Here is a 13,040-nt window from a genome sequence, read left to right as displayed (position 1 = left end):
AAAAATGTTTAATAATGCCAGATATGGCAATACAGGATAAGAAGTTCATCCATTTAGTAATTATAGAAATATGAGTTGATATCATCCCTTTGGGGAAACATTTAGCAATAGAGATAGGGTGTATATATTCTAAATTAGAGAAATATCCTCTAAAGCTGTACTTCTCAAATGTTCTGTACATTTGAATCACCTAAAGAATTTGTTAAAATGCACATGTTGATTCAGTGACATCTGAGGGTCTTTGCTCCTACCAGACTCCCAGGAGTTGCTGATGCTGCTGGCCCTCACACCTGCAGTATGAGTGACCAGACACTACAGTAAAGGCCAGCAAACTATGGCCTACCAGCCAAGGGCCACTCTGACTCTGGCCAATTTTTATAAGTGAAGTTTTACTGGAATATGATCATTTATTTACTTGTTGCCTATGACTTCTCTCCAACTATATTGGCAGAATTTAGTAATTGCAACAGAGCCTGTGTAGTTTGCAAAGCTTAAAATATTTTCTTTCTAGCCCTTTATGGGAAAAGTTTGCCAACTAGTGCTCTAGAGAAACTCTCCCACATGTGCATAAAGAGACTTGTATAATATTTATTGCCACTTCCTTTTTGGAATAGTGAAAAATAGACAAGAATCAGTTGGTAGGACAGGAATATAATTTGTAGTAGTGTATATTCACACAATAGACTCCATCAATTAAAATCACTGAATAAAAATTACATATATTAAAAGAGGTAAATTTAGAATAAATCCTTTTTTTAAAAAAAAAGTTTAGATTTACACTAATAACTATACTTTGGTTCTGGATATTTATTAATACAGGTAGCAAAATTATTGCAAGATGCCTGGAAATGATAATTGTCTTCTTCAGAGCAGTGATGTTGCCTCTGGTGAGGTGGAAAAAGGGGGAAATTCCTGGTGGGAAACTCTCCTGGACTCTTGTCTGTTGTAATGGACTATTTCTTCAGATATTGAAATGAAGGTATCAGTATGTTATAAATTGTTAATGCTGGATGGTGGGCACAGAGTTTTGATAGTCTCTATAATTTTCTCACATTTTAAACATTTGAGAAGACTGAAAAGAATATAGAGGATGGCCAGGGATTTAGCTCAGTGGTTTCACCGCCTGCTGCTCAAGTGCAAGGACCTGAGTTCGAACCCTGGTACCAAAAACAAAGAATCTAGAGGAGAAAAAAAAACCATAGTAAGCATCAAAGATTTCTTGAAGTGTGAGGAAAGGAATGAAGTGGATTAATAATACCTGAAGTTCTCTCTCCTTTTGACTGAGCAAAACAGAGATGCTCAGCTATTGCAGATTTTCCTTTATACAGTGAATTTTGAGAATGGTAAAGAGGTTCACCATATGACTAGTATTTTCTATGGCTGGTGGAGCATGTTGAGTCAGGTCACTTCATCCGTGTTAAGAAGTAGTTTCACTTTCTCTGGGACTAACATTCACTCCTTTAAGTGGCGATCCGCTTACTGTTGGGATAGTCTTAGTGAGGCCAAGGGTGAAGTCCCCTGGCACTTCTGTCCCCATTTGAGTGCAGTCCATGGAATATTCCTCAGGGACAAGCTGTGAGAGCCTTTTGGATTCCTCAAGGGGTTAACAGTTGGCTTTAGTCTGAGATCTTGGTGTTTGATGCCCTTTTATCTCACCCATGCATGGATGCCCTCCCACTCTTCCTGTGGGCCTGATTCCATGGGCCTATTCTCATTCAGGGTTCATTTGGCTTCAGCCCCCTCCATCTGAACCTCTCTACACAGCTGGATCCAGACTCAGCCCAGGCAATCTCAGCACTCATTTTCCCAGCAGTATTGAGGTGACTCTAGGGGAAGAGATGCCCTGCATTGAAGTTCATAATCTCACTCAACACTCTTATCCCTGAAGTATACAACAGGAACATCTCAGTTCCATGTACATTCCAATATCCAAAAGAACCTTCTGTTATATGTTCATTATTATAAGGATACAGGAATACTTGCTGTCAAATTATACTCCGTGAAATATAATAGTTGCATTAGAAAATCTTGCTGGTTGACATTCATTGTCCTTTTGTCAAAGCCTACATATGTTAGGCAATGTGAAAGGCACAGCCAGCTGATGATATAAGTGATATAAGTACCACTTTCTTTCCTAGTGGCAGCATTCTCTGTGGTCTCCAGTATGTTTTCTTGTTGGGAACCTGATATCTATAAACAACACCCTTCTTAACAATGTGATTTAGGGCTGGGGATTTAGCTCAGTAGTTCTTCCGCCTACCTCGAAAGTGCAAGGTCCCGAGTTCAATGCCCGGTACCAAAAAAAACAAAAAACAAAAAACAAAAAAACCAACATGATTTAGTTCTTGAACTATCTCTTCTCCTTTCTGAGATAGATTTCTAGCCCCTTCATTACAATTGTTAATCATGACCAGAAGGAGCATTACTTTGATATTACAGGAGAAGTAGTTGAGGCTTGCTGAATGGCATTCCTTGGTCTTTAATGTATAGCCAGACCCTAATACATATTATAAAGTTTCAGATTCAAAGGCAAAGATAAACCATGCAAATATGATAAGTAAGAGCAGAGGATAATAGGGAGAATTGGGGAATATGGAAAACTGGAGGAACACACCTTGTGTAAGTTGAGTGGTCACCCTCTGTTCCAACCAATTATTACTGTGCAGAAATGTTGGCTCAGCTTGTCAGAATGCCTGGTTTTTCAAGGAAAGCTAAATATGGGAAGATTTTTAAATGTAGAATCTTCCATGTTTTAAATGTTGGCAACTAAGTAAAAAAGAAAAAAAATTGTTCTGAAAGAGAGGGAGAGGAGAGAGAGAGAGAGAAATAGAGATTGAGATCCAAGGGCTATATATGGCCTATGGGTTAGGTTTGTAGCTGTAGAATTTGGGTCTCACCCACTTGAGCTAGTGCCATGAGGCTTTGATTGAATCTGATGGCAAGAAAAGAAAGATTCAGAGGAGCAATAGCCACACCAGGAGGCAAAAGTATGAAACAAATCATAGCCACATTCTCGATACCCTTGGGAATGCTTAGTGACCACCTTTGCGTATCTTTGAAGGGGTCATCACATATGTAGGAAATGAAACCATATATCTGTATGTGCAGGAGCTTTTCTTCATCACCATGAACTTTTTTCTGTTCACCCTGCTCACGTAGTGGCCTAGGAAAGGGTACTGGGGAGAAAGCTCTTCAAGGTACCATGCTTGGCGTCCCAGGGTTGTTTTTAGATATCATACATCCTTTGTATGGGGGTAGCTATTTTGTGAAAATGGCTCTTCTCTCCAGACTCATTGCTATCTCTTGTTTGTGAGGTTGTGTTTTGTTCTTCCTAGGCTGAACTCTCAAAAGTAGTGTCAAAATAGAGTTAATGTCTGAATACTTTGGGATTCCTTCCTCGGACATTCCCAAACTATGCAAACACTTTGCATAGGGGTGATGGGTGTCACAGGCCAGAGAGTACCAAAAGCGAGGGATTCAAGAAAAGAGCTGGGCCAGGCTGTGCTGGATGAGAGGAGTGACAAGGTGTGGCAGTACTTGACTCCCAAGTTAGGGAAACTGTTCACGAGGAAAGAAAAGTCTAGCCCTCTGTGTGGGGCTTACTGAAAGAACCAGACTCCTAGCTCCTTTTCCCCTGGAGAATGTCCCCACCACCACTGCCTTGACCTCCCTGCCATCGCCTCTTTCTGGATATTGATTTTCATTAAATAGGGTCATACTGCAGAGTAGTTCATTACAAGGACTTTGGAGTTATAAAGAGCTGGATTCAGATTCAGATCCTGCCATAACATACCCTGGGGATTTCTTTGTATCAGTTTTCTCACTGGTTAAAGTGGAATTAATATGATCAATTATTTGTCAATATTAGAGGACAGTGAATTAACTGTAGGTAGTGCTTGGCAGTGTCATTCACTTATGCAGATCTTTGGCTGCCAGGGCAATCAGTGATATGTCTCATTGTAGGATTGTTATAGTGGGGATTAGTTGAGGCTTCCTTCTTAATTTTGTGTCTGTAGAATGGTTTACTAACATTTTACCTCTTCTGAGCACTTGTGGAAATGTGGAGAGGCTGTGGTATAATACTACGACTAGGGAGAGGTGCTCGTTTGCCTGAATTGCTCCATGCCTCTGGTTTCCTATTAATAAGTCACCCATGACCTCAGTGCCAGGACGCCTGTGTTTTTCAGCTCACTCTGGAGTTTAAAGTGCTTTTCTTACATACAGTGCTATGTAAGTGCTAAGCATTACTGTGACGTAACAACTTTAAGATGACAAATACATTGAAAGAGGGGATGTTTGAAAATAGTGCAGGAGAGTTCCATGTGGTACTGGGTCTTTTTTTTTTTTTTTCTTTTTTTTGGTCCCGGGGATCGACCTCGGGACCTTGCACTTGCTAGGCAGGTGGCGGCACAAATGGGTACTGGGTCTTTTATCAAAGCAATAGCATACATCACTCAATGGAGTTAGGTAATAAAACCGTTATGTCCAAGAACAAAAAGAAGAAAGTCAGAAGCAAAGGCCTTTGAGAATCTAGCCAGAGAGAGGAGGTCATCAGAAGATGCAGGGAAACTCTTCTCACTGGCATGTGCTAGAGAGCTGGGAGCTCTAGAAACCCCAAATCGGAGTGCAGGGTGGAAGCCTCAGTGAGAGAGAGGAGGTGAGTGCTGAATAACTGTCAGCATCAGAGAGGTTTGAAATCCTGGGACTTTTCTGCATAACACAGCCTTAGAACCTGGTCTTTCCTGCTGCAATGAACAAAGAAGACTTGCCCCTAATTATGTAGGCTGCCATTGGCTCAATGCGATTGGCTGCAAAACCTCTCATCCAATCTCATGGTTGCACAGTGCCCTATCTCCCCTGGTCTCTTTCTTATAACTTCCCTCCTTTTCTCGAGATGATCCTAGAATCTCTGGCTTACTCTCAGCAAGGATATACTTGGACAGTCCCTGAAGACTAGGCTCTGTTTTGAATTACAAAGGTCCTACAAGTCCCTTTGTGCTGGACCACTGTGGGGAGAGGTTTTGACAGAGGAAAAGTTTACATGTGGGAGTCCAGGAGCCATCTAGCGGACAAGGCCGTCTCTGGAGGTGTTTTTGGCTCTCTTTGGCCTCCCCTCCACACATCTGCCCTTTCACTAGTGCTCACCATGGTCCTAGTCACTCCTGTCTCCCCCTGGCCCACAAATGCCTTTCCTTTCCTGCTCTGGGATTGTTCTGAGGAAGGGGGTGGTGGGGTGGTGGAGCATTTTGGAGCGATGCCTCTCCTGCTATCAAGCTTCAGCTTTTAGAATCTTGGAAAGGCTCCACCTGGGAAAGAGTTCCAGAGAAAACAAACTTTAGATCCTGGCTCATCTGGGAAATGACTCATGTTCATGAAGGCAGCTTCAGGGACCTTGGCAGAGATTTAGACCAGCTTGGCCCTGGCCCTCAATAGATCTGACACGGAGCCTCCCCGGGCCCTTGGATGCTGCAGGGTCTCCAAAGGAGAGTTCCCTCTCAGAAGCTAGACTCTCTTCCATTGGAGTTGTGGCCCCCATGTCTGCAGTGAAACAACAGGTTTGGTTGTTCAAAGTTTTATGCCCTCACAAAAGCAAAAACTATTTCAAGATATCATTATCCTTTGTGATAATTACTTCCCTTTTGGAAATCAGCTGAATTCCTTCTGTGGGAGATAGGAAGCCAGAAGGAGGTTCTAGAGTCCAGCAAGATCATCTCCCAAGTCATAAAAATCTTCCTTCCATCCCCAGGAATGGCACCCAGAGTGACAATAATGGACACAATTTGGGGATGTTCTGACCCAAGAAAGGGATGATTACAAGCATGTTACCAAATTGTGTAGAGTTTGTGGTGATGGCAAATCTTTCTTCCCTGACTCTAAGTTGTACTCATTCTACAATGCCACTGTAGGATACTCAGAGGATGATGAATCTAAATTTCATATATAAAATAAACCAGGTGCCCCTGTAGGCAAAGCATTGTGGGTACAGGAGCTGGGAAGACTTGGATTTCTGTTTCTGGCATTGTGCATTTAAGAAGAGTATTTCCCCCATGATTTTGCACTTGGGGCTCAATACTGATCATTAATTCCCCCATGTCTGCCTCTTCTGCCAGGGGTCTTTTCAAATATAGACAATCATGGGATATTAAACTTGAAGGACAATAGAGATCATCTAGTCCCATCAACTCACTATATATATGAGGAGCCTGAGGTCCAGAGTGGGGATGTGTCTTACCCAAGGTCACATGGTGAGTTATCTCCTTTGACATCTTCATGTGCAGTAAGGACCCCTCCCTCTACCAAATTTTGATTCTTAAGACCCCAAGATTCACAAAATCTCCGTATGTCTCAGAAGACCAGGATATGACTAGGTGTCCAGTGTAGGAATAAGACTCCAGTCCCTTAAGTTACTTCCAAAGGAGGAAACTTCATAGGGCCTAGGCAAAGGATACAGGAGAAGTCAGAGAGGGACTGTGGCCTGGAGAGAGACAGTGCTGTCACAGACCCATGACCTTCCTTCCCTCCCCATTCAGGTCCCAGGGAGCCTCTGTCTGGGGTCAGCCCAGCTTTCCTCTAAATATGATGTCATAGACAAAGAAGGTTCCTTCTATCTTTACAAGGCTGACCTCAGGCCCTGGAGAGGGAGGGATCCTAACACCCAAAACTAGAACCTCACTTTTATCATACTATGTCCTGGGCAGGAGGAGGGAAAAGTCTGAATGCAAATGAATTGTTTCTGTCTCCCTTTCATATGTCTCCCAGTGCCCTGTGGCCAACAAGCCTGCACATAGCTTCATGAAAAGACAGGCTTGCTGTGTTCACATGTCCGTGTGTCACATGTCTACATGCTTAGACACACATATGCAGATATGCACGTTCTTTAGAGACATTTTTTAAAATCAGGAGTCAGTTGAGCAATTTCTTTCTGGAGATTGGATTAAGAATACCCACACCTGACTGTGTGGCCAGAAAGAAACCGAGCTGTGATGGAAAGCTTGATTGCTGCAACCCATGGCCCAGTGACCACCAACACTACTCCTCCAGGGTATTTCCATCCCCTGTAAGATTTGGAGCTGTGGGAAGGCTGAGATCTCAGCCACCATTTCTGAAACCTTGCACAGATCTAGTGACAGGAAGTGAAGGGGTCAATGCGAAAGAGCCTGTAGGCTTGGAAGTACAGCACCCACCTCCTGGTGTGGCCTAAGCTGGTCTATGAAATGTCAGCTCTTGGAAATGTTGTGCTAGGGTTCCTAGAGACCAGGAGTTCTGGGAGGGCATAGTTTCTCCTCCCTAGCCTCTAGTGACCCAGTGTGCACACTCCTTCTCCACCCACTCATCGGGGTTCCTTCCTCCAGAAAGACGGTGATAGACCAAGACCCCCTTCGCTGGTCTACTCCTCCTTCTCCATGGCAGTCCAAGGCCAGGCCTCCAAATGTTACGCTTATTTCCTTTCATCAGTTCAGTGGAGGCTGTGGCAAAACCTGGTCTTTCCAGTCTCTCTGACCATGCTTGATTTTAAGTTACCCCCAAACCTGCCACCCTGATCCCTCCCTTGTGCTGGCAATTTATTTGGCTATTTCCAATATCTGTATCTATACTCATATTTCTAGCTTTTCCCCTTTTGAGCTCCCTCTCTGTTTCCCCTCCTAGTTTTGATCTTCTTTGGGGGTTTTGGTTTTTACTTTATTTTGCTTTTTTCTGTTTTTCTGTTTTTTTTCTTTTTGTTTTTTATAGGTTTCAGAGAAATTATGTTGAATCCAATAAGCCTTCCTGGACATTCCAAGCCTCTTAACCATGGCATCTATGTTGAGGATGTCAATGTTTATTTCAGCAAAGGACGTCATGGCTTTTAAAAACTCCTTTTAAGCCTCCTTGTTTTGATGTCACCTTGGTAGGCTGGGCCCTCTGAGAGGTTGGAAGCTCTAGGCGTTGTTCTCTTTGGATCCGGGGATGCTAAGTAGAAACTGCATGAGCCACTGGTGCCCCTGCACCATCTAACACCACCAAGATGGGCATTCCCCCCACCCACCACTGGCAGGGTTGCCCCTTCCCTCCAATCATCACTGTGGTCCTTTTATGTCCAGCCTACGAGGCAGCTCCTGCCACCATCTTTAGAGCCAATAAAGAGAATTACAAACCTGTGCACCAGGAGCCATCTTTTAAAAACACTAGCCATTCTCTTGCTTTGCAAAACAACCCAACCACCACAAGAAAGCCTGATGAAGTCCAGCCGTGCTCAGAAGTGTGGGGTCTCCCTGGCTCTCCCTAGGATCCCGTGCTGTCCTCTTAGTGACCTCGTCGCCCTGCAAGCTACAGTGGGGAAGAGTCAGAGAGCAAGCAGCTAAGCAGAGGTGGAGACCGCGTGGTAAGAGGAGGGGGAGCCAGGCCCAAGCGTTGGCACCAGCATAGGTCTCAGAGGAAAGAATGGAAACCACTTTGTTTTCATTTTTGTTTTTTTGGTGGAGAAAATTTACCTTTTTTTTGGACACACTTGCCCCGCCTTCCTCTTCTCTCTGGAATGGCTCACAGTGGTACGATGTTAGAGGTCCCAAGTCGGTTCCTTGGAAAGAGCATTTCTCCAGGCTCCGGCTTGGCCCCTAGAGCTGCAGTTCCGACAAGCTTTGGCTGCAGGAGGTCTTGCCCGTGAATTGGCCATCCTACTAGGACCTCAAGGGACCAAGGGAATCAGGGAACAAGGCCCTTCCTGCTAGTCCATGATCCTGGGATTGGCTCTCTTCTCCCACTTCCACTTATTCTTGACTCTGAGAACTTTTGGAACCCAATGGAATCACCATTTCAAGGTCAAGATGAACTGAAGGGGAAGAAAAGTAAAAATTGGTCTCCTCCAGCCCCTCTCATGGCACCAGTGGAAGTGTCATCCTGTTCTCTGGTCAATCTGCGTGTTTACTTTGCTTGCTTTGACTCATGCCTTACTCCACAGCCACCCTCTCCCAAAGAGGGGCTCTGTTTCCCCCACTTTCAACTGGACCTATCGGGGAGAGAAAGGGGAGATGCTGTCCCTTGCTTGATAGGAAGGGCACATTTGTGGCCAGACAGGATTCTGGCTTAGCCCAGCTCTGTGCATTCCCACAGAAGTTCCTGTTGGGAAAAGGCAGCCTCAGCTATCACTTAATGGTGAATAACAGGTAGCACCCCACGGGCAGTTCTTGGGACAAAATTGCAGTTGTTATAGCCAGTGTTGCCCAGCAATTGAGAGTAGATCCCAGACTTTAGCAAATTTCCCCGGGAAAAAAGAATCCTATTTGAGGGGTTTCCTCCCTGGCTCCTATGGATGGCGGTTCTACATGTCAGGTTCCCAGCCTGATTCTGCAGATGCCTCCATGGGATTTGAAAACAGGAAGCTTTCCAAGTTCTCACTCATATCTGGGTTGGCCTCCCAAGCCTCTGAGCTTTTAGAGTATCACCTGGGAGTTCCGGTTTTCTCCAGGGCCTCCAGGTATGTGTTAGCTCTGCCCAGCTCCCCATCCTACTCCCCATAGCCCCATACCAGGCCCTTCCCTATCACAGCCCAGTGCCCCTTGGTCGAAGGCCTCCTCCTGAGTGTGGCTTTAAGGAGTAAGCTTGAGGATGATGTTTTTTAATAATTGTAAATCATTACCTCATTTCCAGCCTCCCAGGCTCCATTCATCCCAGCATCTTTTATTCTGCCATTTTCCTCACCTTGTGCTATGACAATGGGGCGTTGTGTTTCCACAGAGACTTATAGGAGTGTTCAGTGTATAGTTTCTTAATAAACACTTTATTTTCTAATGAAATGACTGGATCAGACCTCTTATTTGGAATTTTTTCAAAGAATATTAAAGATAAAGAAATTCCAGGCTCCCCATATTTCTTTCCTGCTTCATTATTATTCCTTTAAAGAAGTTCTTAGTACAGTTCTGTCTACAAAGGTGTTTACAGTCCATTCGTTGGTTGCTTTCATTGAGACTCCTCCAGATAGGTCAGGCTCATACAGTGAAGTACATCCTCATCTTATTGAGAAGGAAATAAAGGCTCCTTTATTTGAATGAGTTCACCCAGGGTCACAGAACATGAGAGGCTGAAGAAAAAGTCAAACCCAACTCCTGACTCCTGGAGACATGATTAGGGCCAGCCAGTGAGATTTACACTCTCTTGGTGCCTGGAGGACTTTTCTGTGATATGAACCACTAAGACATGTGGACATCTTCTCTTTAGAGCTGATGTGCAAAGGGATCTGGGAGTTGGGATGCTGGATCAGTAAGCCAGTGGGGTTCTACCTGGGATGGATGTTTTGTATCTTTTCTGTGGGTCTTAGGAATGTGACCTTGCCTAGAGAAAGATGGGGCTCTGAGATTACAGATCTACCTCATCATCATTCAGAGACATTTCACACACACACATACACACACACACACACACACATGTTTCCGGTTGTCATGATAGGTCTTTCATGGGCTGCAAGAGTGGGGGAAGATACTCTGGGGTATCCTACTGAGAGTCTAAGGCTTAGAAAAGCTGGCACCTCTGTCCACCGTGGGCCCTGAGCCCTGACACAGCCAAAAAGTTGAAATACCTCTGCAACTTACACTCTTCCTTTAGGGATACTTCATGCAGGAGATATGGAACAGGAGGGCTTGGTGGGGGGGATGCTAGGTGGGTTTGATCACTCAGGAAGTGAAGAAGAAATGAGACAAGAGTGAGCTCACTGGGAAGTCCAACTGGGAACTGATCAGGCTAGGTTGGTGCCTTTTAATTTACCTTCATACTCTTTCTAGTTTGGAAATGGCTGCCTTTGGCCTCCAAAGTGGCTGGGGGTAGGATGTGTCCCAGCTCTGCATTTTTCTGTTCTCAGTGGCTCCAGGTAGTCAAGTTTGGAACATGGATGCCTGAGAGTTGGTACTATCCTTGAGATAATGGTGGGGAAATGCATGGTTCAAGGGGGGAAACTTTCATTTTTAATATGAGAGTTTTTAAGCTTCATTTTGTTCCAATGCATAGAGTCTTCTGATGCAAGGAAGAATAGCTATTGGGTAGAATAAATAGCCCCTGAGAAGACGGGAGGGAAAAGCATCCCCAGCTCAGGAGAAAGGGTCAGCATTAGCTAGGTGGAGGAAGAAGTATTTTTCTGATGTAGCACCAGCAAGAGGAAAAGATGGGTGCATGGGGTCTTTGAAAGGTTTCCAGGTAAGAAAGTGAGGTCACTCAGTCCAGGAAGGATGCCAGCTCAGCCACATCGGCCTGCTACATCAGCATTAGAAATGTACTATGCCTAACATAGGAAACATCTACTCAGAGCAAGGCATATCCTACCCATGAGAGAGCTGAGGCCCGAGAGATTCAGTAATGAGGTTGGGCTTTTCTAGTTGTGATTGGCAGCACCAGGATGGACCCTGGGCTCTCCCTGCCTTTGTCACTCTGCTGCTTCATACAGCAGCCCCTCTTTCTCCTGCAGAACTACATAGTCATAGCCCTACCCTCCACCCCCAGACAAAAAGAGAAGTCTTTCAGGGACTTCTGGGCAAGGTTATACTTTCTTCTGGAACCACTGAAGTGGATGGTTTTAAAGACTTTCTAGAAAAGAACATCCATAGTATTCTCTTCTCATTCATTCTAGCACTTGGTGATCCTGGATTCCTGGAGGTGTGGTTGGTCTTAGATCTAAAACCGATCACTTGGCTCGCAGTAGGAGAGATTTTCTAACAGTGATGGCATCTTTGGCCTTGTGGGGAACTTGTTGGTTGAGACAGTCTGATAGTGAGGATGATAGGTTAGGCTTCCCCAGTCTGGGCAAGTATAAGCAATATCAGACAGGAAGGTGGAGGAAAATGATCCTCACCTGACCTCCCACCCCCATTTAACCTTTCTTCACAACACCTCAGAGACCTCCTGTTATGCCAGAGTTGAGCCATGTGATTCTCACCCAAGCAAAGATGGATGGTAAGCAGGTTCGATTTGGAAGGCAACAAGCTGGTCTCTGGCCTCCTCATCCCTCCCCTCTCATGTGGGAATTCTTTTCTGCAGCCAAGTTCTCAGCAGCCGCGTGCTCACCCCCACCTCCTCAGCCATGAGTGTGAGCACAGCAGCACAAAGAGGGCTGTGACACCTCGCCCACACAGCTCAGCTCCCCCAGGTCAAGGCTGGCTTAAGCGAAGTACCTAGCAGCTCAGACACAATAGTGAGGCAACCAGGGAGGGTTTGATGCTGCAGAGAAGGCACAGGGGCAGGCTGATCAATGCAGGATGAGCTCACTGTTGTGTAGCTTTCTGAGCTAAGCCAGGCAGGGATTAGGCAAAGAGCTGGAGCCTTCGTGCTTCAGTGTTTGCTGAGTCCAGCGGTCAAGGATAAATGTGCACATTGTTACCAGCATGACTCTGAAAGCAAGAGTGAAATGAGAGAGACAGGGAGGGTGTGGGAGGGAGAGGCTAGAGTCGGGTGATACTGGCCACTCTGCAGCTTCTCTGGGAAAGACTAAGGGAGAATTCCAGCATGAGAGCAGAGGGCTGAGGAGGGTATGTGGGGAGCCTGACTAGATTCTGGATTGTCCAGCAAAAGTCTAGAGCTTTACTCCTTCCTGTCCTGGCTCTGTCCATCCACCCCTTCCCCACTCATTTAACACTGGTCAATGTGGGTACAGGTGCTTGCAGCCCAGAGTTTCCTCAAACAGCTTTGGTTTTGTATTTCGCCCTAGAAAACCTACTCTCACTACTATCTGCACCTCTCACCTCCCAGAAGAACTTCAGCCCAGGTCTGACAATATATTTTCCGAGATAAATAATACTCCTCCTTCAACACACTTGAACTCACAAGTAAGTTGTAGAAGAAGTGGTAGCAGAAGATGAGGTCATTTATCTGCCCTTTGAGGAGGTACTGAAATTACATCAGCTTTCTGAAGTCCATTTGGGTAGGATGTTAGTCTCAGTTCTTCCAACTCAGTGGATGAAATGTTGTTGGGGTGACTTGACTTCCCTTTCACCTAGAGCTTGGATTATCCAGAGAGGAGGTATCTGCATGGGTGACAAGGTCAAAGACATCTCTGCATTTTTGACTCTCTGTATGACATT

General features: G+C 45.1%; 1 protein-coding gene across 10 annotated transcripts in view; it reads left to right on the top strand.

Annotated features, from left to right (window-relative positions):
- Nucleotides 1-13,040, top strand: part of Ntrk3 (neurotrophic receptor tyrosine kinase 3) — a 381,061-nt gene that overhangs the window by 256,581 nt on the left and 111,440 nt on the right. The window contains exons 13-14 of one of the 10 annotated variants that reach the window (XM_087188367.1): nucleotides 6,111-6,245; nucleotides 7,732-9,773. The exons of 8 other annotated variants lie outside the window; for them this stretch is intronic. In XM_087188367.1, coding sequence (XP_087044493.1) covers nucleotides 6,111-6,245; nucleotides 7,732-7,850 — 254 coding nt within the window. In that variant the 3' untranslated portion in view covers nucleotides 7,851-9,773. Of the gene's footprint in view, nucleotides 1-6,110; nucleotides 6,246-7,731; nucleotides 9,774-13,040 lie in introns of those variants that run through there. One more of the 10 variants, XM_087188368.1, reaches the window with a different exon arrangement.

Source organism: Heterocephalus glaber, unplaced genomic scaffold, assembly GCF_053883595.1.
Source record: "Heterocephalus glaber isolate CG9 unplaced genomic scaffold, H.glaber_assembly_v1.0 deba00001531, whole genome shotgun sequence".
NCBI classification, from domain to species: Eukaryota; Metazoa; Chordata; class Mammalia; order Rodentia; family Bathyergidae; genus Heterocephalus; species Heterocephalus glaber.
Note: the sequence above shows the minus strand (reverse complement) of the source record. Positions and strands in the feature narration are given on the sequence as shown.